Here is a 19,708-nt window from a genome sequence, read left to right on the forward strand (position 1 = left end):
ATGAACCATGATCGGAAACTTGGTACAATCGTGTTGTTACGGAGGTATACTCCAAGATCTGAATTCCAGGACACTTTGGAGGACCCAGACCATCCCAAAAGTGATCCACATAGCTCATAGTGTTGCCAAAGGGTCCCAGGGACATCACTGAATATGAACCATAATCGGAAACTTGGTAGAATCGTGTTGTTACGGCGGTAGACTCCAAGATCTGTATTCTAGGACACTTTGAAGGACCCAGACCATCCCAAAAGTGATCCACATAGCTCAAAGTCTTTCCAAAGGGTTCTAGGGACATCACTGAATATGAACCATGATCGGAAACTTGGTACAATCGTGTTGTTACGGAGGTATACTCCAAGATCTGAATTCCAGGACACTTTGGAGGACCCAGAATATCCCAAAAGTGATCCACATAGCTCATAGTGTTGCCAAAGGGTCCCAGGGATATCACTGCATATGAACCATGATCGGAAACTTGGTAGAATCGTGTTGTTACGGCGGTAGACTCCAAGATCTGTATTCTAGGACACTTTGGAGGACCCAGAACATCCCAAAAGTGATCCACATAGCTCAGAGTCTTTCCAAAGGGTTCTAGGGACATCACTGAATATGAACCATGATCGGAAACTTGGTACAATCGTGATGTTACGGAGGTATACTCCAAGATCTGAATTCCAGGACACTTTGGAGGACCCAGAACATCCCAAAAGTGATCCACATAGCTCATAGTGTTGCCAAAGGGTCCCAGGGACATCACTGCATATGAACCATGATCGGAAACTTGGTACCATCGTGTTGTTACGGATGCATACTTCAAGATCTGTATTCCAGGACACTTTGGAGGACCCAGAACATCCCAAAAGTGATCCACATAGCTCATAGTGTTGCCAAAGGGTCCCAGGGACATCACTGAATATGAACCATGATCGGAAACTTGGTAGAATCGTGTTGTTACGGCGGTAGACTCCAAGATCTATATTCCAGGACACTTTGGAGGACCCAGAACGTCCAATAATGAAATGTAACTTTTTTTTGCCTGTTTCTGTTTACTCATGGAAAAAATGAACTACTGGTACCAAAATTGTAGATTAACACAGCTCAGAAAAATTCAGGCCTGAAAGGGTTAAAAGCGATTTTTTGTAGTTTTTTTGATGATTTTTTTAGCGATGGTTTTTTCTACGCATGAGATGAACTTATACCAATTATGAACCCTCTATGGCATGAAACATTAAACATTGATAAAATCCAATTCACTTGCTTTTGGAAGGTATTTTGAAGCACTTCAAAAATGTGCCATAATGATCAGGGGTTGCACAGTGGGCGGAAACCCACCTCTAATCCCATAAAATTAAAGCCGCTGTTTTTTTCTTCTGAAAAAATGTTTTTCTTATGTATAAAAATCTCAGGAATCGATTGGTCCACCGGAAATAACGGAAAAGGGACCATTTGTCCTAATAATTGGAATTTCTAGATTTTCACTCTACTAGTTATCCATATTAAAACTTATAGGATATCTTTATCTATTATATCTATTTATCTATTATCTATTTATAAAGTTATAATTTCGATTGGTTTGACTTTTTCTAATAGCTTTAAAAACAAATTGGTTCCTAAGATGAGGCAATTTTTCATAGTTTTCTTTTTAGGTCAATAAATTTCTAGATTTTTTTTTACTTAATCCACCCTTAGGTGGTTGGCGCCTTCCTCACATTTAAAGGGTGCTATTCAAAATCCAAAAAGTGCGTGAATAACACTTAAGTGCTTATAACTTTTGATAGGGTTGTCAGATCTTCAATGTCTTAGACGCGTTGGAAAGGTCTTTTAAATACTTTTCTGAAAATGTATAGCATTTCTTACAAAAACCACCCTTTTTACAATCTTTCGGACTTTTGTTAAAATCGTTTTTTTAGAATAATTTTTGAAGTACTTAACTAAACTGCGCAATTTTTAATAGCGACTTATGGGACCCCAAGACGGATCGAATGACGCCAAAACGGACAAAATCGGTTCAGCCAATGTCGAGATAATCGAGTGACAATTTTTTGATCAACATACCACCACACACACACAGACATTTGTTCAGAATTTGATTCTGAGTCGATAGGTATACATGAAGGTGGGTCTAGGAGGTCTAATTGAGAAGTTCATTTTTCGAGTGATTTTATAGCCTTTCCTCAGTAAGGTGAGGAAGGCAAAAACAAGTGACCAGTAAAAATGTGATAACATTACGATCAATAAAAAATAATCGAAGTGTTTTTATTATTAATAAGCGACTAAGTTTGCTAGCAAAAGTTGTACGACCTAACGATTTTCAAAAATTCATTTTCGATTGACTCAAAAATTTACTTTGAGCAATGCACGAATTGATTTGCGTTTTTTGTAGGGCCCCTTAGCAATACATTATGCAAAAAAATGTGTAAGGTTTAATGTTTGCTGAGAGCAGGGTTGCGAATGAGCGAGCGAGCCAGAAGCCGTGCTCGCTCATTTATGAGCATGAGGACTTAACAGGTAGCTCGAGCTCGCTCATGCTCATCGCATGCGCTCGCGCTCAATGAGCGCTCATCAGCAAGTCAGGTAGATTTTTAGTATTGTTGATGAGTCTGGCACAGGCCAATTGAATTGCCACTTTTGAAGATAATTTCATCGCGAAAAAGGGACATGAACTCATAAAAGTTGCATTGGTAATTTAATTTTGGTTAACCGCAGTAAATTTTCTTGAAATCATTCATTGGCGTCGAACTGTCAAACATTGATCGCGGTGGATTGCGGGGGATACTTTTCTACCATAGTTTTTTGTGTGATCAATGTGGTAATGTTAAATGCTTTGGTGGATTTTAGTTAATTCGAAATATTTCAAGAAAATTTACCGCGGTTAGCTAAAATCAAATTAACAATGAAACTTTAATGTTGTCAGCCTATTTTTTTCAGAGTTTGATAATTTAGAAAACTAGTTTTGATCAAATTCCCGATAAATGAAAAATGGCTGACTCGCTTTTTAGCTTATTCTGTCAAGGAATAGAATTGTTAGGTCTTAAAAAAGCTGTAAATAGGATGGTAATCGATTTTTCTTATATCAAAACATGTTTTTACTTGTGAGCACGCTCATTTCTCATTTAATTTTTGTGTCGACTCCAGCATATAAATAAGATAATTGATGTGAAAATTATCTAAGACACATATTTGACATTTATAATGCAAAATTATTTACAAATAATTGACTAAACAAGATGAGGTGCCCAGGAATTGAAACATGACTAAACGTTTTACCAAGAAAAAATATTTGTATTCCTTTTAAGATACTTTTCAGCTTTATTAAATAGTTCACTTTCACGTGTCACTCTATTATCAACTTTTTTTATTAATCGAATTATTTCTACACAGTAAAAAAAGTGTACATTTGGAAGGTGTAATTTTGTAAGGTTGAAAATTACCTCTTGAATGTTATAATTTTGCCTCGATTTAGACTGAAAAAGTTGCATTACACCAGAAAAGTGGTAAAATAACACATTTTCAGAAATAAAATTACGCATTTTTCTAACATAAAAGACGTACCCCTTCCCAGATGTAATATTTCTATTGTTTTTTACTGTGTACAGATCTTAATGTAACAACTTAACTCTGACTCCAAAAAAAGTTTCAAAACAAAAAATATGACAAATAACTTCATCCATATTATTAAGATTAGCCTATTCAAGCCTATTCCATTTAAAAAAAAAACAACCTCGAAGCTCTGCTGAAAAAAAGTTATTATCGTTTACCCATTACAGGTAAAAAATACCGCTCATTTTGCTCAATGAGCAAAACTGAACGTGAGCGCGAGCAATGAGCATTTGCGCTCATAAAATAAATGAGCAAACACGAGCACGAGCAAACGTGAGCTAGCTCGCGTCGCGCTCCTCCTCACGAATGAACGAAAAATACTCGCTCATGAGCGGATGAGCGCTCAAAATCGCAACACTGGCTGAGAGTGTTCAAAACCTTTACATACTTTTTTTTAATTTAGTTCCTTTATTAAAGAAAAAAAAATTAACTTTTTTCATGATTTGAATTAATTTAAATTAATGAATTTCAAATTTAATTATATGTATTTTAAAAACTTTATCATCCCAGTACGAAAATCGAACTCACGATTTCTGGATTGGAAATCCAGCACGCCGGTATTCGATACCGATCCCCTATCGGTCAGTATTCCCAGTGAACAGATTTCCTCTTTTAAGGGATCTGACTTTGCTGAGCATGACAGAAATCGAACCCATCACCTTCCGCATAAAATGCGAAACCCGTAACCTCACGACCACGGTCATAACGTTGAACTAGACCAAAAGCTAAAATTCCTTAAAATTATCTCACTTAAGGGGATATATACATGTTAATCGTCAAAAATTTCAGAGGTTGGTATGAGCACACATTTTAACTTTTTTTAAATTTGTTTTTAGGGCATTAAAATATGCATTTTCATCATTGCCGAGATATGAAATTTGAATTAAGCAGTTTCAAAAAACGAGTGCCACGATATCTCAACACTATTTTGACCAAATTAGCTCAAAATGTTGGTTAAATCAATTTTTATATAACGTTGTCTCAGCAACTATTGCTCTGATTTTTCATGTAAACATTTTATTGAAAATTTCTTATACTTAAATATTTTCCTCTATTTTGTTAATTTTTTTAAAGGGCCAAGCAAGAATTTTGTTATGATATCCGTTTCAATTAGGCATATACCTGCTTGTTTTTATGTTACGTTGCAAAAGGATTTTTTTAGTTTACACTGCTCAGCTTCAACCGCCTAATATTTATCTTAAAAAATGTATCGTAAACCTTTAAAGCATAACATTCTAATTTTGAGGTACCCAATTTGTGAGTTTGATCTTAATCACCATACAGACCAACTTAATACAAGTTGAAGGACAACACAAATTTAAGGTCCCGAAAATATTAAATAATGTTTTAAGACAAACCTTATATTTTGTTCGTTCCACTTACCGATCGTTAAACAAAATTGCTCTTTATTCAAAACTGCAAATAAATCTGATCCTCAGGACGAATGAGCCAAGCTCATGCCTTTGAACCCAACAACACAAAGTTCACAAATGGTGCACAGTTTTCAGATTAATAATGTTCTCATGATATAGCGCACACGGAACAGGCACGACCGCACCAACCAAAGAAGTATCCTTATTCTCTTCTCCAGCAAAGCACTTTCAACACTGTTTCACTGTATGGCACCTTGCTTGCTCTGCACTGCCTCCTTATCAGTAGCAGCACTTTTTATCTTCTGACCAGCACAACAGAGGATCACATCGGTTTTATAACACTACCACACTCCACAGATGGCAGCAGCAGCGCCACACAGTGCCGGAAGTCCTTTTTCTTCCGCTTCTTTTTTTTGCCATCTTCCCGCGCTAAACTGGAGACATGTGCGCGCGGCAAGCAGAAACTCACGCACTCACGAACTCGCCTGGCCAGAGCTAAGGATACACGAGACGGTACGTTCTACTGGCTTCGTGGTGGGTATCACGATTACAGATTACCATTATTTGCCTCCGCTCAGCACCAGTTATTAACTGCTTATTCTGCTAGCATGGAATTAACGTGCTGTTGATGAGCGGTGAAATTTAAATCCTCATTTACGCAGAAGCTGTGGAATAGCAACGTCCTGTATTCGTTAAAAGGCCCGGACCTCAACATTCATACATATAGTGACACATGATGGTGGCTAAACTCCCACCCGAGAGACGAGACAGGGAATGGGGCTAGCAAGATGGGCCATTTTCAATCATTTCACCATTATTAGCCATGGTATATGCGTCTGTATGGAATGGAATATTCCAACTTTTTTGATTATGTTTAAAACTGTAGAGAAAACTGTAAGCTATTAACAGCAGTAAGTTGAAGTCAAATAACTGTTTCTCTTTAAATATACTCAGATTAACCTGCACAAAATGTTGAAAATATGGTGTTTCATCATCAGGCGTTTCATTTCGCTCCACGAAATTTTGGAGTGCTACCCCGTATAGGCCCTAAAAAAATGTTGAAATAACAAGCCATAGTTTCAGCATTTGCATGGAAAAGGTGTTTTAAAATGCTTTTTACACTAGTTCATTTTCAAAAAATGAAAGATTTTATGAAAACTAAAATTTTAGCGAAGAAAAAACTTTAACAACGAAAAATTTCAAATATTCAAATAAAGATTTTTAATCAACTCTCAATCATGCTAAAAGTGATTCTAAGCGCAGGGAAACGCATTTTAAATTAGTTTCAGCTGATAGTACTTAAATTTCCGTTGAAATTTTGAAGTTGAGACAATTGATTTTCATCAAACTTGGTTTAATTTTTTACTTAACCTCAAATTAATATACTTTAAAGCCCGAAGCAAATATTCTCAAAGTTTTTCGTCCCTCAGCTCTGTACGAGGTCGAGAAGGAAGGGGGCATAAAAAAAATTGATGGCTATGATGGCTTCTTATCTAAATAGCATAATTGAGCACAGAGGCATCGAAATTACTGAAATTACAAGCCAGAATTGCAACATTTCAATAGAACCTTCAACATCTTATTGTTATTTTTTTTTTTTTTCAATTATTGAACTTAGAATGGAGATTTGAGACCTAATAAGCCTCAAGACATTTAACTTGAGCATGACGAAGTGCGACTTTGATTTTTTTTTAAATTTATATATAAATCAAAATATGTTTATTTCGGTATGAATTTGTAAATTTTATCTCTTTTTTTATTATTTTTTTGGAAATCGGCCTTCGTCATGCCCTTCACCAAATAATTGAGCTGGTTTGGTCAAAGCAGTGTTGAGATATTGTGGCACTTGTTTTTGAAACTGTTCTGTACAATGCTGCTCGACTCATTATTTAAAAAAATACGATTCCAAAGTCTGTGGCTTAAAACCTCAAAATGTGTTAGAATCAAGTAAACCAGAGTTACTTGAACGCATAAATTAGAAAAAAAAATTTCTTTTGGTAGGTTTTGGATTCGAACCTACAGTATGTAAAAAAAGTATTTACACCCCTTGGGCACTATGCAAATATTATGATGAAACTTGTAAATAATTTAAAGTTTGACAGAAACCTACACCCAAACGGCGGTCGCATGATTGTGATGGATGGCGGCATGAAAGTATATCAGAATCTGCATGAAAACTGTCCTCATGCATTTTTTGCGATATAGGGGTATGACATTTTTGCCCGTTACCGACAATTATCGACATTACCGACGGCTTTTTGGTTGTATTTCACAAAAAAACGAGGATTGAACCACTAACTTCTTGGTTATTGATCCGACACGCTACCACCGCGCCATGGACGCTAAATGAAATGTGAGTGAAAGAGCACCAACATATTCTTCTCTTTGGAGTGTTGCTTGGGGACGGGCCAGCATTATTTGTGTTGGTGAGAACTGCAGATCGCTGAAATGTTTACACCCGGGCAAAAATGATCAACGGGCTTGCTGTAAAAAATGTAATAAAATGTGACATTTTCTGTAGCAAATCCACTGTTGCAGATTTTAAGAAATATTTTTCCTTTGGGTGTAGTACTACGTTTTGTTCAGAAACTCATGCCGAACATTTTGCTATAAAAAGCTCATGAAAAGATGATTTCCATAAAAAGTTATATAACAAATACTATTACAGCAATCAAAAAAGGTGCAAAAAAAGTTTGTACACCTTTTGAAAAATTAACATAAATAATGTTAATTGTTGACAAATCACCATAAATCCAGTCTCCCAACTCCAAATAGGCATCCTTGACTGATTAAAAAAATAATTTGGATTGAATATAAAATTAATCTATTATGCCGGGACCGTGGTGTAGGGTAAGCGTGGTTGCCTCTCACCCAGTCGGCCTGGGTTCGATCCCAGATGGTCCCGGTGGCAAATTTTGAGACAAGATTTGTCTGATCACGCCTTTCGTCGGGAAGTAAATATTGGCCCCGGACAAACCTAAAATATTAGGTCGTTAGATCAGTCCAGGTGTAGGAGTCGTCTCCCTGGGTCCTGTCCTGGTGGAGTCGCTGGTAGGCAGTTTGACCAATCCAAAGGTCATCAGTTCGAATCCCGGGGTGGATGGAAACTAAGGTGTAAAAAGAGGTTTGCAATTGCCTCAACAATCAAGCCTTCGGACACCTAGTTTCGAGTAGGAATTTCGCAATCGAGAACGCCAAGGCAATGCTGTAGAGCGAATAATTTGATTTGGTTTTGATTTGTTAAAGTTTACTAAATACTTAATATAAAAGTTTATATAACTCTGGAAATTCTATATAAAACTTATCTTAACTTAATTTTGCAAACTTTTAATTCAACTAAATGTCAATATATTACCAAAGAATTGCCAAATAAACATTTTGGAGTCGGTATAACACCGTTTTGTGGGTCTTTATATCGATAGCATAGATTTTTCGTTGGAATTTCGTACCAACCTGGAATTACGTCGTCGGAAAATCCGCTGGCATCCGAACAGGGCCACGATTCACAAGTCAACCTATGTGGCATCGGAAAGGGCATTAAATTTCCGATCTTTTGATTCCCAAACATCTAGGTTTTCTATATACAACCCACGTTTTTAAATACCTGAAGCGAAAACGTTGAAACGGCGGTCGCATGATTGTGATGGATGGCGGCATGAAAGTATATCAGAATCTGCATGAAAACTGTCCTCATGCATTTTTTGCGATATAGGGGTATGACATTTTTGCCCGTTACCGACAATTATCGACATTACCGACGGCTTTTTGGTTGTATTTCACAAAAAAACGAGGATTGAACCACTAACTTCTTGGTTATTGATCCGACACGCTACCACCGCGCCATGGACGCTAAATGAAATGTGAGTGAAAGAGCACCAACATATTCTTCTCTTTGGAGTGTTGCTTGGGGACGGGCCAGCATTATTTGTGTTGGTGAGAACTGCAGATCGCTGAAATGTTTACACCGGGCAAAAATTATCAACGGGCTTGCTGTAAAACATGTAATAAAATGTGAAATTTTCTGTAGCAAATCCACTGTTGCAGATTTTAAGATATATTTTTCCTTTGGGTGTAGTACTACGTTTTGTTCAGAAACTCATGCCGAACATTTTGCTATAAAAAGCTCATGAAAAGATGATTTCCATAAAAAGTTATATAACAAATACTATTACAGCAATCAAAAAAGGTGCAAAAAAAGTTTGTACACCTTTTGAAAAATTAACATAAATAATGTTAATTGTTGACAAATCACCATAAATCCAGTCTCCCAACTCCAAATAGGCATCCTTGACTGATTAAAAAAATAATTTGGATTGAATATAAAATTAATCTATTATGCCGGGACCGTGGTGTAGGGGTAAGCGTGGTTGCCTCTCACCCAGTCGGCCTGGGTTCGATCCCAGATGGTCCCGGTGGCAAATTTTGAGACAAGATTTGTCTGATCACGCCTTTCGTCGGGAAGTAAATATTGGCCCCGGACAAACCTAAAATATTAGGTCGTTAGATCAGTCCAGGTGTAGGAGTCGTCTCCCTGGGTCCTGTCCTGGTGGAGTCGCTGGTAGGCAGTTTGACCAATCCAAAGGTCATCAGTTCGAATCCCGGGGTGGATGGAAACTAAGGTGTAAAAAGAGGTTTGCAATTGCCTCAACAATCAAGCCTTCGGACACCTAGTTTCGAGTAGGAATTTCGCAATCGAGAACGCCAAGGCAATGCTGTAGAGCGAATAATTTGATTTGGTTTTGATTTGTTAAAGTTTACTAAATACTTAATATAAAAGTTTATATAACTCTGGAAATTCTATATAAAACTTATCTTAACTTAATTTTGCAAACTTTTAATTCAACTAAATGTCAATATATTACCAAAGAATTGCCAAATAAACATTTTGGAGTCGGTATAACACCGTTTTGTGGGTCTTTATATCGATAGCATAGATTTTTCGTTGGAATTTCGTACCAACCTGGAATTACGTCGTCGGAAAATCCGCTGGCATCCGAACAGGGCCACGATTCACAAGTCAACCTATGTGGCATCGGAAAGGGCATTAAATTTCCGATCTTTTGATTCCCAAACATCTAGGTTTTCTATATACAACCCACGTTTTTAAATACCTGAAGCGAAAACGTTGTTATGGTTTCGTTTGAGCAACCTGCCAAAACAGTATGGACCATCGTAATTTTTGTTCTCGTGGATCAAACTTACTTTTTGCCGAGGCTTTTACTAAATTAATAAATGTATTGGCAAAAAATTACATTTTAATGTCAACAGATAAATTTTCATCTACGGTCATAATTTTATGTCCACGTAGTTTTCGGACAGTCCCAAACAACTGTCAAAAGCAGGCTCTCTCTCTCTCCGTCAGTCTGTTTCTCGGCTTCTCAATGTTTTCGCTGATGCCGGGTAGACGTGTTTGAAGTTGTTGGATTTAAAAATCGTTTGTTCAACGTAATTTAGTAAAGTTACAATGCTATCTGAAACATGATTTGTTTCTGTTTGATAAACACAACTAGTGAAATGTGAAGTTGTCGAAGATTAAAGCAGTTTTTTTAGTTTTACATTCATCAAAAAATATCATCCAACATGTCCGATTGTTTATACGATGCATACGACGATAGTGAAGACTACTACGACACTCAGTACGAGGACCTCCAGGAGCTAGACCTGACCGGTTACGAGGACGAACATCTGGAGTGGAGTGATTTGTATCAATCATGTGTGCTTCCATCGTTTCTTCAGATATCAGCGTACATCCTTCCGTTCATTGGGGCCAACATATTATTGTGCTGTAGTTTAAAACTGCAATCACGATATGCACCAGCCAAGGGTTTCATCGCACACATCCTCAGTTCCGGAGTCGGAATATACCTGCTGTACAGCACCATGCACAGTGGTCATCTGTATGTGATTTTGTTGCTGATTTCCATCTACCTGTTGCTGAAAGCATCCTTCATATGGCAGACTTGCAGGCTTAGATTCGATTATATTATAAGTATTTACGCTGTGATGTACTTAATCCTGTGTGAGATCATCGAGGAAGATCGTGGAGCATGGCACCATGCCCGTGGAGTGCTGATGATTGCCGTTATGAAGGCTATTTCGCTTGCCTTCGACACTAGAGCAGATGCGAGACTTAAGGATGCATTCTCTATACTTTCGTTTTTAGGGTACATCTGTTGTCCGGCGAATTGTATCTTTGGACCTTGGACATCATTCGGCGAATACCTTACTGTACAAACTAAACAAAAATCACATTTCAGTATTAATTTAAGATACTTTGCTCAAATTCTTATTAATTCAGTTGTGTCCATATCATGTGTGCTGTTATCAAACTGCACCGATGCCTCATTATTTTTTGGTCATCCTTGGAAGTGGATATCCGCATACGGATCTGCATTCTCCTTCCGTACAAGTCATTACTTTATATCATTTCTTTCCCAAGCGATAATGGTTTCGTACGGTTTTACCGATATTAAAAATACAACCCCAAAATCACCAACGGATCGTTACGTCAGCTATCTCGGGTACGTAGTTGTGCGTCCTCTGAGTATAGAAATTCCCAGATCCCTAGTTGACGTAGTTGTGGTTTGGAACATTCCAATGCATATCTTTTTAAAGCAATACGTGTTTCGTGTAGTTAAACCTAGCGGGACGTTTACTGCACTTTTTGTAACCTACATAATGTCGTCCTTACTCCACGGTCTCAACTTTCAACTATGGGCTGTGCTTCTTACCTTAGGACTGTGGAGTTATGTGGAGTACAACATTCGAAAAAAATTGGCAACAATATTTTCGGCATGTGTTTTGGTTAACAAATGTTCGACACCTTGCAGCAAACATAAAGTAGGGAAAACGAAGGTGCTTTCTATTCTTATTAACACAATATTCTTCATTCTTTGTGTGGTAAATCTCGCGTATTTAGGATTCATACTGGAAGGTGATAATGGTTTCTCGCTAGTTGATGCTCTCAAGAAATGGCAAAGCTTGGACTATACAACTCATTGGTTAGCATTAGTTGGATTAGTTTTCTATTACATCATTTGATCAACTGTTAATAAATTTGTACATATAACAAAGTGTAAGTAAAACAAAAAATAATAATAAAAACTAATAAGTTAAAATTTTATGTAAAACATTACGTGTTCTTATCTTTCCGTTTTCCAACTAAAAGAAATTCCATTCCATCACAATCCCACTTCGACATGCCCGGGTCAGTTCGAACGCTGCAAACAAAATGCGCAATTTTTATAATAGAGAAACTTGAAAGAACATCTTCCCACTTTCACGCAAACACACCTGCGCGCGTCAAAACCACATCAAGTGAGGGCAGAATGTTGCTATCACTCTTTTTTTTTTTTTTTTTTGAATTGAGGTGCTGCTGCTGGGATAACAATGTGATCAAGAGGCTGTCGAGCCATGGCAGAAGCTGTTGCGTTTGATATGTTTTGCACTCGTTTACGGGTCCGTGCACATCACTCATCATTGCCGTTTTGATGGGATGCATCATAGTTATGCTGGCGGGAAAAATAAGCGGGCGAAGAGGCATAACACATGGAGTGCGCCATTAAAATTGAGCAAACAAAAAAGGCCTCGTCAATCAAGCTCTGCGGAAGAAAATATATGGTCTAGGTGCTTCTTTTGAATTGAAACTTAGTTCCAGGCAATCAATTTCCTGTTGAGTTGAAAATATTCTCACTAAGGGAATGACGCGTCGATAGTCGAGGGTAGATTAGATTTGTATATGAAAAAAATCGAAGAATTGTGTGGGAAAGCTATTTTTGGCTTTTTATCACTTTTGAGTTATTGATGCAGTTTTGTTCAGACACGGCGTGTTTTATAGAACAACCTTATCAGGAAAAAATAGTCATCGCTACTTTCAAATGTGTCTTATAGGAAATTTTCTCAGCTTTCCAATGTTTCTGAGAGCGAAATGTTTCATCGAAAAATTTCTGAGACATCTTTATTTTAAGTTTTTTGTTTAAAAATCCTTCATCATTTATGCAAAACTTTTTTAAAACAGTTCAGAAAACTAGTCAAATGATGCGTTTTATGTGTTTTTTACTCATCAAAATGGGCAAAATAAGACAAGAAACAAATTTGTAGAATGTTGCAAATCGTTTAACATTTTCAAAATTATATTTTAACTGAGTTTTGAACTTGTGGAATTTATTCAGTAATTAGAATTAAAAACCGTATTTAAATGAAACTTTTACTACAATTAATAGATTATTACATAATTTTTGTGAACATATCTAACGTGTCTGCTCTGATTTAGCTGATACTACCAATTTTTTTGCAGATGTAAGATTGTTATTGCATTTTTATGAATAAATATGATATTGCCTTTGTTTAAGGAAATATCACCAGGATTTAACCATTAACCAGGAACATAGATATAAAACATGATTTAAAATCGGAAATGTACTTCAAATTACTGTTGCATGCTTCAAAAATCATATTTTCATAGGTATAAAGTAAATATATTTTTCAACTTTTTTACTGTTGAAAGTATCATTAAAATGTTGTGTTTCAACTGAGAATTTTGAAAACACCTTCATAAACATAGCTAAAGCTAAATCAGAGCAGACAGGAAAGCTGAGAAAATTTCCTATAAGACACATTTGAAAGTAGCGATGACTATGTTTTCTCCTTACGGTTGTCCAGAAAACACACCGTGCAGAATCGTGTGCTCTTTCAGAAAAATCAAAAATATGCAGTACAGTCAGTCATCCCTCATATTCGGAACAGTTTACAGATCGGCTAATGTTCAAACAATCTTAGCAAATTGATAATTGATTGTATCAAACAACTGCAAATTTTAATTTTCATATCAAGTTTTCGAAGAAAAACTTTGACCCTTGAAATCCACAATTTCGGAACACTTTTTTCTTACGGATGTAAGCAAACTTTGGTTCTCTCCAAGACTAAATATTTTTTACAAGAGCAGTTCTCTAGGATTTCGGTCATTCGATTTTTTTTGTATTTTTTAATCCGACTGAAACTTTTTTGGTGCCTTCGGTATGCCCAAAGAAGCCATTTTGCAGTTTGCATCAGGACAGTTTGCCATTTTGCATCAGGACACTGTGACGAGGAGTTCGTCATTTTTGAGTTAAATTATATTTTTTTCATTGGACCTAGAAAGCCTTATTTGGAGGCAGTGTGTTGCTGCTCGGAATAAAATCGTCTAGAAATACAGTTTTTTGTTTAAAAAGTACTACTTTTACCACTGAAATAGAGAATAAAGGTCCTAAAAACAGTAGGTTCGACAGAAAAGGTGCATTTGGCATGATATTGACAAATTATCACAAAAGTGTTCCGAATTTGTGGGTGTTCCGAATATGTGGGATGACTGTACTTTTTTCTAGAAATTTGGAGAAAATCAATTTTTTCACAAAAACTTCACACGTGGCCTTATATGTAATAAATAATCTACGTGCGTATGTAATACATAATGTAATAAGTAATCTACGTGGGTATGTATTGCGTGTACGTACACGAGAATAAAGTGAGCAACACGAAGACGATAAAGTAGTCGATTTAAAAAAATGTGGTCAAAAAAATTGTATGTGTATACCTCAAACAAACAAACAATCTATCCTGCTCGTTCGTGGATGGATTGCTCTTACGGTCTTTGGACCCATTTAAACGCGTGTAATGAAAGGCTATAAAGGCAGTGTCGTGCCGCCCCTTTCAAATGTTACTCCAGTTATTAAGTAATCAAAAAAACCCAATTACCTACTAAATAAGGAAAGGAGCCAAAATTCCTAGAATTTTGGAATTTGGTACTTTTTTTTATTTCAGTGTAGAGTATTTTTAAAAGGTTAAATATATAAGGTATTGTCTTTCAAAGGTTTATTATGTTTATAATCGGATTGATAATTGGATGTTGACATTTAAAAAAGCTCTAGACTTCGTATTTGACCTTTTACGTGGTTTGGTTGATCGGTAGTTTTATTGTGTAATGTTTAAGCATTTTTAATTCTGAATCTTTATCATTCGGGTATGGGCAACGAACACACGACCTCTGGAAGACCAGTACGCTACTAGTTGAAACCCCTACGGTCAGGATTTCCAAATCTTTGATTATGGGTAAAGCACTACGGACGTAGTAGGCGCTCCAGGATGTTCTGATGAATTGATGCACTGCTGAGTTATATTGTAATAATTTGTTGTTTTATTAGTTATTGATAGCCTGTAAGGATAAACTCTGCACTACGTTAGTTTAATTATTTAGTTTAATTTTAAAATAATGTATAAATAATGAATATCCCTGTTCCAAGAGATAGGAGTTCAAAGTCGGAGCAACGGAAAAATGATAGGCGGGAGCGGGTTAACTTTTCAATATTTCAAAGCAGTTGGGTCAAACCAATTTTGGGTAAATCCATTAATAACGAAAATGAACCGAACGATACCAAAATCTTAGTGGTTTTAATCGAACGTGTGTCCAATGATGACAGTTGATATGCTTTGTCATTAAATAAAAGTGCACTTCATCAGCTGCTGCAGTTCGAATCAAAAGTTTGTTGTGAATTTCTCTTTAGCCTACATTGTTTTTCAGTTTTTGATAAGTTTTCTTATGTTATTTTAAAATTTAAGTTGCTCAACTGGCACTTAAAGTTGTGATAAACATCAGTATCATTGGTATTCTGCAGAGGGAAAGAATCAAATTGATAACACAGCAGAATCGACCTTGTCCAACTCGACAGTTGTCAACGAGAAGCAGCTGAAGGAGGTTCGGAGATCATCACTTGTTGCACCCAGGCTGCTTTGATTAATCGACACGATTATCTCCACGTCCTCAGGCGCAGCAGGATTTCCGCGACGAATAATCGAAATATTAGTTGAATGTTAAGTTAACGCTAGATCTATTATATAATCAGTTCTAGTGATAAGAACATCCGACGATCATGGCGCGGAATATTTTGCAGCTTTCCAAGTGTGAGTATCGATAATATTTCATAATATTACGCAAAAAATGCTTTTAATTGTTCAGTAAAACGCATTTTTGCTTAAATTAATGAACATTATTTAAACAACGTCAAAGCTTTTTGTCTCAATGTATTCAATCAAGCTTTGTTCGTTTTCCAAACACAAACTCGGGCTGCGTGATGTTTGTACTTTGAACCCAGCGCTCAAGCTAGTCTGTTCGTGGCTCAGCCAATCAGTGACATAACCTTCAAGTGACTCAAAACGCTAATCTTTGCACTATCTACACAGATTCCCGAGCTTTGCTGAACGCGCAACGGTTTTACTCGGCCGAGACGGCATCGGCCCAGTTCCCAAGCATCACCACCCACTACACGGTCAAACCGCGCGAAAAGGACCCCCGATGGGCCGGTAAGATGATTGAGAGTCTTGCTAATTATGAGGATGACTTAAGAACTATTTTTGGATTTCAGAGGTGGACATGGAGCGATTTGCGGACGAGGCCGATCTGCTGATTGTGGGTGGCGGTCCGGCCGGATTTTCCGCGGCCATCCGAGCGAAGCAGATTGCGGCGGAGAAGGGCCAAGAGCTGCGCGTTTGTTTGGTTGAAAAGGCGTCGGAGATTGGTGGGCACATTTTGTCCGGGGCGTGCCTGGATCCGGTGGCACTGAACGAGCTGATTCCCGACTGGAAGGAGCAGGAGGCTCCGCTTAATACGCCCGTGACGCATGACAAGTTTTCATACCTGACCGAGGGTTCGCGACTGCCGATTCCGATCTTCCCCGGGTGGCCTATGGACAACAAGGGAAATTATGTGGTTCGGCTGGGGCACGTTGTGGCTTGGCTTGGCCAACAGGCGGAAGCGCTGGGAGTGGAGATTTATCCGGGAACTGCCGCAGCGGAAGTTTTGTTCCACGAGGACGGATCGGTGAAAGGTATTGCCACCGGAGACGTTGGTATTGCGAAGAACGGAGCGCCAAAGGACACGTTTGCGAGGGGCATGGAATTGCACGCCAAGACGACGATCTTTGCCGAGGGTTGCCGCGGTCACCTGTCGAAGCAGCTGATGGCCAAGTTTGGACTGAACGCCGAGAACGAACCGCAAACGTACGGGATTGGGTTGAAGGAGGTTTGGGAGATAAAGCCCGAGAACCATCAGCCCGGTCTGGTTGAGCACACGATCGGCTGGCCGTTGGACAAAAACACATACGGAGGATCTTTTCTGTACCACTTGAACGAACCAACGCCTCTGGTCGCGGTCGGATTTGTCGTCGGGTTGGACTACGTAAATCCTTACATCAGTCCGTTCCAGGAGTTTCAGCGGTTCAAAACTCACCCGACCGTCCGGGGAGTGTTTGAAGGTGGCAATCGTATTGCGTACGGAGCACGTGCCTTGAACGAGGGTGGCTACCAGAGCATTCCCAAGCTGACGTTCCCCGGCGGATGTTTGGTTGGGTGTGGCGCCGGCTTCATGAACGTTCCCCGTGTCAAGGGAAGTCACTACGCCATGAAGAGTGGCATGTTGGCGGCAGAAAGCGCCTGTGAAGCTATTCTGTCCGGCGCGATTCAGAACACGGCTGGCCTGGAACCGAAAGATTACACCGACCGCATCAAGGAATCGTACTGTTGGAAGGATTTGTACAAGGTTCGCAACGCACGACCCAGCTTCCACAACCCGCTCGGACTGCTCGGCGGTGTTGCCTACAGCGGCTTCACGCTTCTGCTCGGAGGTCGTGAACCGTGGACCCTTAACCACGGTGCCCCCGACCATACCCGCCTCAAGCCGGCCAAAGAATTCAAACCCATCGAATATCCCAAACCGGACGGTAAAATCAGCTTCGACCTGCTCTCGTCGGTCGCGCTGACCGGAACCAACCATGAGGGTGACCAACCGGCCCATCTGACGCTCAAGGACGACACCGTTCCGGTCAAGAACAACCTCACGATCTACGACGGGCCGGAGGCGCGCTTCTGCCCGGCCGGCGTGTACGAGTACGTGCTCAACGAGGAGGGCGGCAACATGAAGCTTCAGATCAACGCCCAAAACTGCATCCACTGCAAGACGTGCGACATCAAGGACGTCACGCAGAACATCAACTGGGTGGTGCCCGAGGGTGGCGGCGGTCCGGCCTACAACGGCATGTGAGGGGAGGCATTTACCATCGCGGGTTTGTTTTGTGTAATTTTCATTTCTAGGTAGAATAACTGCAAATGTTAACAGGTGCAAATACTGTAAAATTTATTTACGCTCTTTTTTTCTTTTCATTAAAACAAAAAAACAATGCATGCTAATAAAAACATAGTTTGTCGGTACTCGAATGTGTCAGTTTTGCTCCGGGAAATATTGGAGGGCCGATCCTTGATTAGTAAGTCTTTTTCTTCATTATCTTCATAAACATTACCATGACTGGAATAGAGGAAGAAATATTAAAGAGTTGTTTTTGAAAATATCTTCAATTTACATAAGTCGATTGAAATTGAAGACTTCAATCGAACCCTGAAATACTTACAAATGAAAATCATCATGACCAGCCCTATCATGAGCCACATCCAGCACTTCCAAGCCTTCTTCGAGCTCTCCTGCAGCTTGGCTGACTCGTTCGACAACGAGGACATGTTCTGGTCGGTTAGCTTCGAAGATTTGCTCACGTTCTGCAATGGTAACGAAACAAACATTTTAGAAGAAATTCCCCCCACCCTAACGAGGCAATCCCCAAACCTCCGTGTCCTTTTTGATAATCTTGTTGGCCGTTTCGGTTTGCTCCTTCAAATTTCGCGTCAGCAGCAGCATGTCTTCGGCGATCTTTTCCTGCACGTCAGAGTATTGCTTGACCGTCTGTTCCAAATTCTCGGCCACCTTCTGGCCGGCCCGGCGCCGAATCGTCGAGTTAAAGTTTCCGTTGAACAGTTCGCTGCGCAGTTCCTTTTGGTACTTTTGATCGTGGATCTGACGGATCTCCCGCAGCACGTCATCGCCCGTGTCTCCGCTGGCTTTCAGCTTGGACTTGAGCCGCTGCTTATGGTCAAGATTTACGGCAGGTTCCACGTAGTTGCAGGCTTTCTTCAACTCCGAACATCGGCTGCGATACTCTGAGATCATTTTGTCCTCTGGATTTCTAAAGAAAAAAAAAGAAATAGAACTTAAAACATGCACACCAATCACCCCTTCCGAAAGAACCTACTCAAATTGTTCCTCCAGCTCCTGGATCATCGTGTCCAACGACTTGATATATTTGGACAACCTCCAGTCCTGCTGGTCCACCGTAGCCATCTCCTCGCACTGCTTCAGCAGACTTCGCACGTTAATTTCCAGCTTTGAAGTCATCCTCGTTGGCTGAATTACTTGGTGAAATTACTCACGTTTCCCGTCCCGTCTGGCTGGAATCTAGATCATCGGAACACACAAAAAAGAGAAATTCTGCTGCAGCAAAGGAGAGGCGGGTGGAATCGAAAATGAGATGAAAAAAAAAACTGTTTGCGTTGTCAATCGTGCACGGTCGGTAGGGTTGCCAGCAGAGGAAGTCGAGTCAAAAATACACGCTCATTACAAAAGCCGAAGAATATCGGCTACGTCACGACTGTCATCCACATATAAAGACCAGTATTAGGTTTTACAGCGTGACGTCACGAGCGCACACACACACACATTTTTACTGAGACACGTGCAAAAAATGTAAACAGTGCAGCCAAGCTGTCAAATTTCTAACCTAAAAACCGAGTCGGCGTAAAACCTAATGGAGATCGGAAGGAAAGGGGTCAAGAAACAGCTTTACGAACAGCAGAACAAAGGAGAGGGAGCGATTTCTTGG

At 39.2% G+C, this 19,708-nt stretch overlaps 3 protein-coding genes across 5 annotated transcripts; 2 read left to right on the forward strand and 1 right to left on the reverse strand.

Moving 5' to 3' along the window:
- The first annotated feature begins 10,358 nt into the window (after positions 1–10,358).
- On the forward strand, positions 10,359–12,111 carry LOC6030894 (protein-serine O-palmitoleoyltransferase porcupine). The gene has a single exon (XM_038265748.1). The coding sequence runs from the start codon at positions 10,557–10,559 to the stop codon at positions 12,015–12,017; it is 1,461 nt and encodes a 486-aa protein (XP_038121676.1). The 5' UTR covers positions 10,359–10,556; the 3' UTR covers positions 12,018–12,111.
- A 3,336-nt stretch (positions 12,112–15,447) lies between these two features.
- Positions 15,448–18,212, forward strand: LOC6030893 (electron transfer flavoprotein-ubiquinone oxidoreductase, mitochondrial). 3 transcript variants are annotated; one of them, XM_001841716.2, is made up of 4 exons: positions 15,448–15,705; positions 15,776–15,911; positions 16,191–16,310; positions 16,373–18,212. In XM_001841716.2, the coding sequence occupies exons 2-4, from the start codon at positions 15,881–15,883 to the stop codon at positions 18,043–18,045; spliced, it is 1,824 nt and encodes a 607-aa protein (XP_001841768.2). In that variant the 5' UTR covers positions 15,448–15,705; positions 15,776–15,880; the 3' UTR covers positions 18,046–18,212. The 3 variants fall into 3 exon arrangements, with proteins under 3 accessions (XP_001841768.2, XP_038118483.1, XP_038118482.1); XM_038262555.1 differs by having other exon boundaries at positions 15,475–15,491; positions 15,570–15,911; XM_038262554.1 differs by having other exon boundaries at positions 15,483–15,498; positions 15,570–15,911.
- LOC6030891 (vesicle transport protein USE1) lies at positions 18,118–19,399 on the reverse strand. Its single transcript, XM_001841715.2, has 4 exons — positions 19,082–19,399; positions 18,619–19,015; positions 18,410–18,551; positions 18,118–18,306 (listed from the first exon to the last, which is right to left on the reverse strand). The coding sequence occupies exons 1-4, from the start codon at positions 19,222–19,224 to the stop codon at positions 18,263–18,265; spliced, it is 726 nt and encodes a 241-aa protein (XP_001841767.2). The 5' UTR covers positions 19,225–19,399; the 3' UTR covers positions 18,118–18,262.
- Between the last annotated feature and the right edge of the window lie 309 nt (positions 19,400–19,708).

The sequence above is a fragment of the Culex quinquefasciatus genome, chromosome 3 (assembly GCF_015732765.1).
Source record: "Culex quinquefasciatus strain JHB chromosome 3, VPISU_Cqui_1.0_pri_paternal, whole genome shotgun sequence".
NCBI classification, from domain to species: Eukaryota; Metazoa; Arthropoda; class Insecta; order Diptera; family Culicidae; genus Culex; species Culex quinquefasciatus.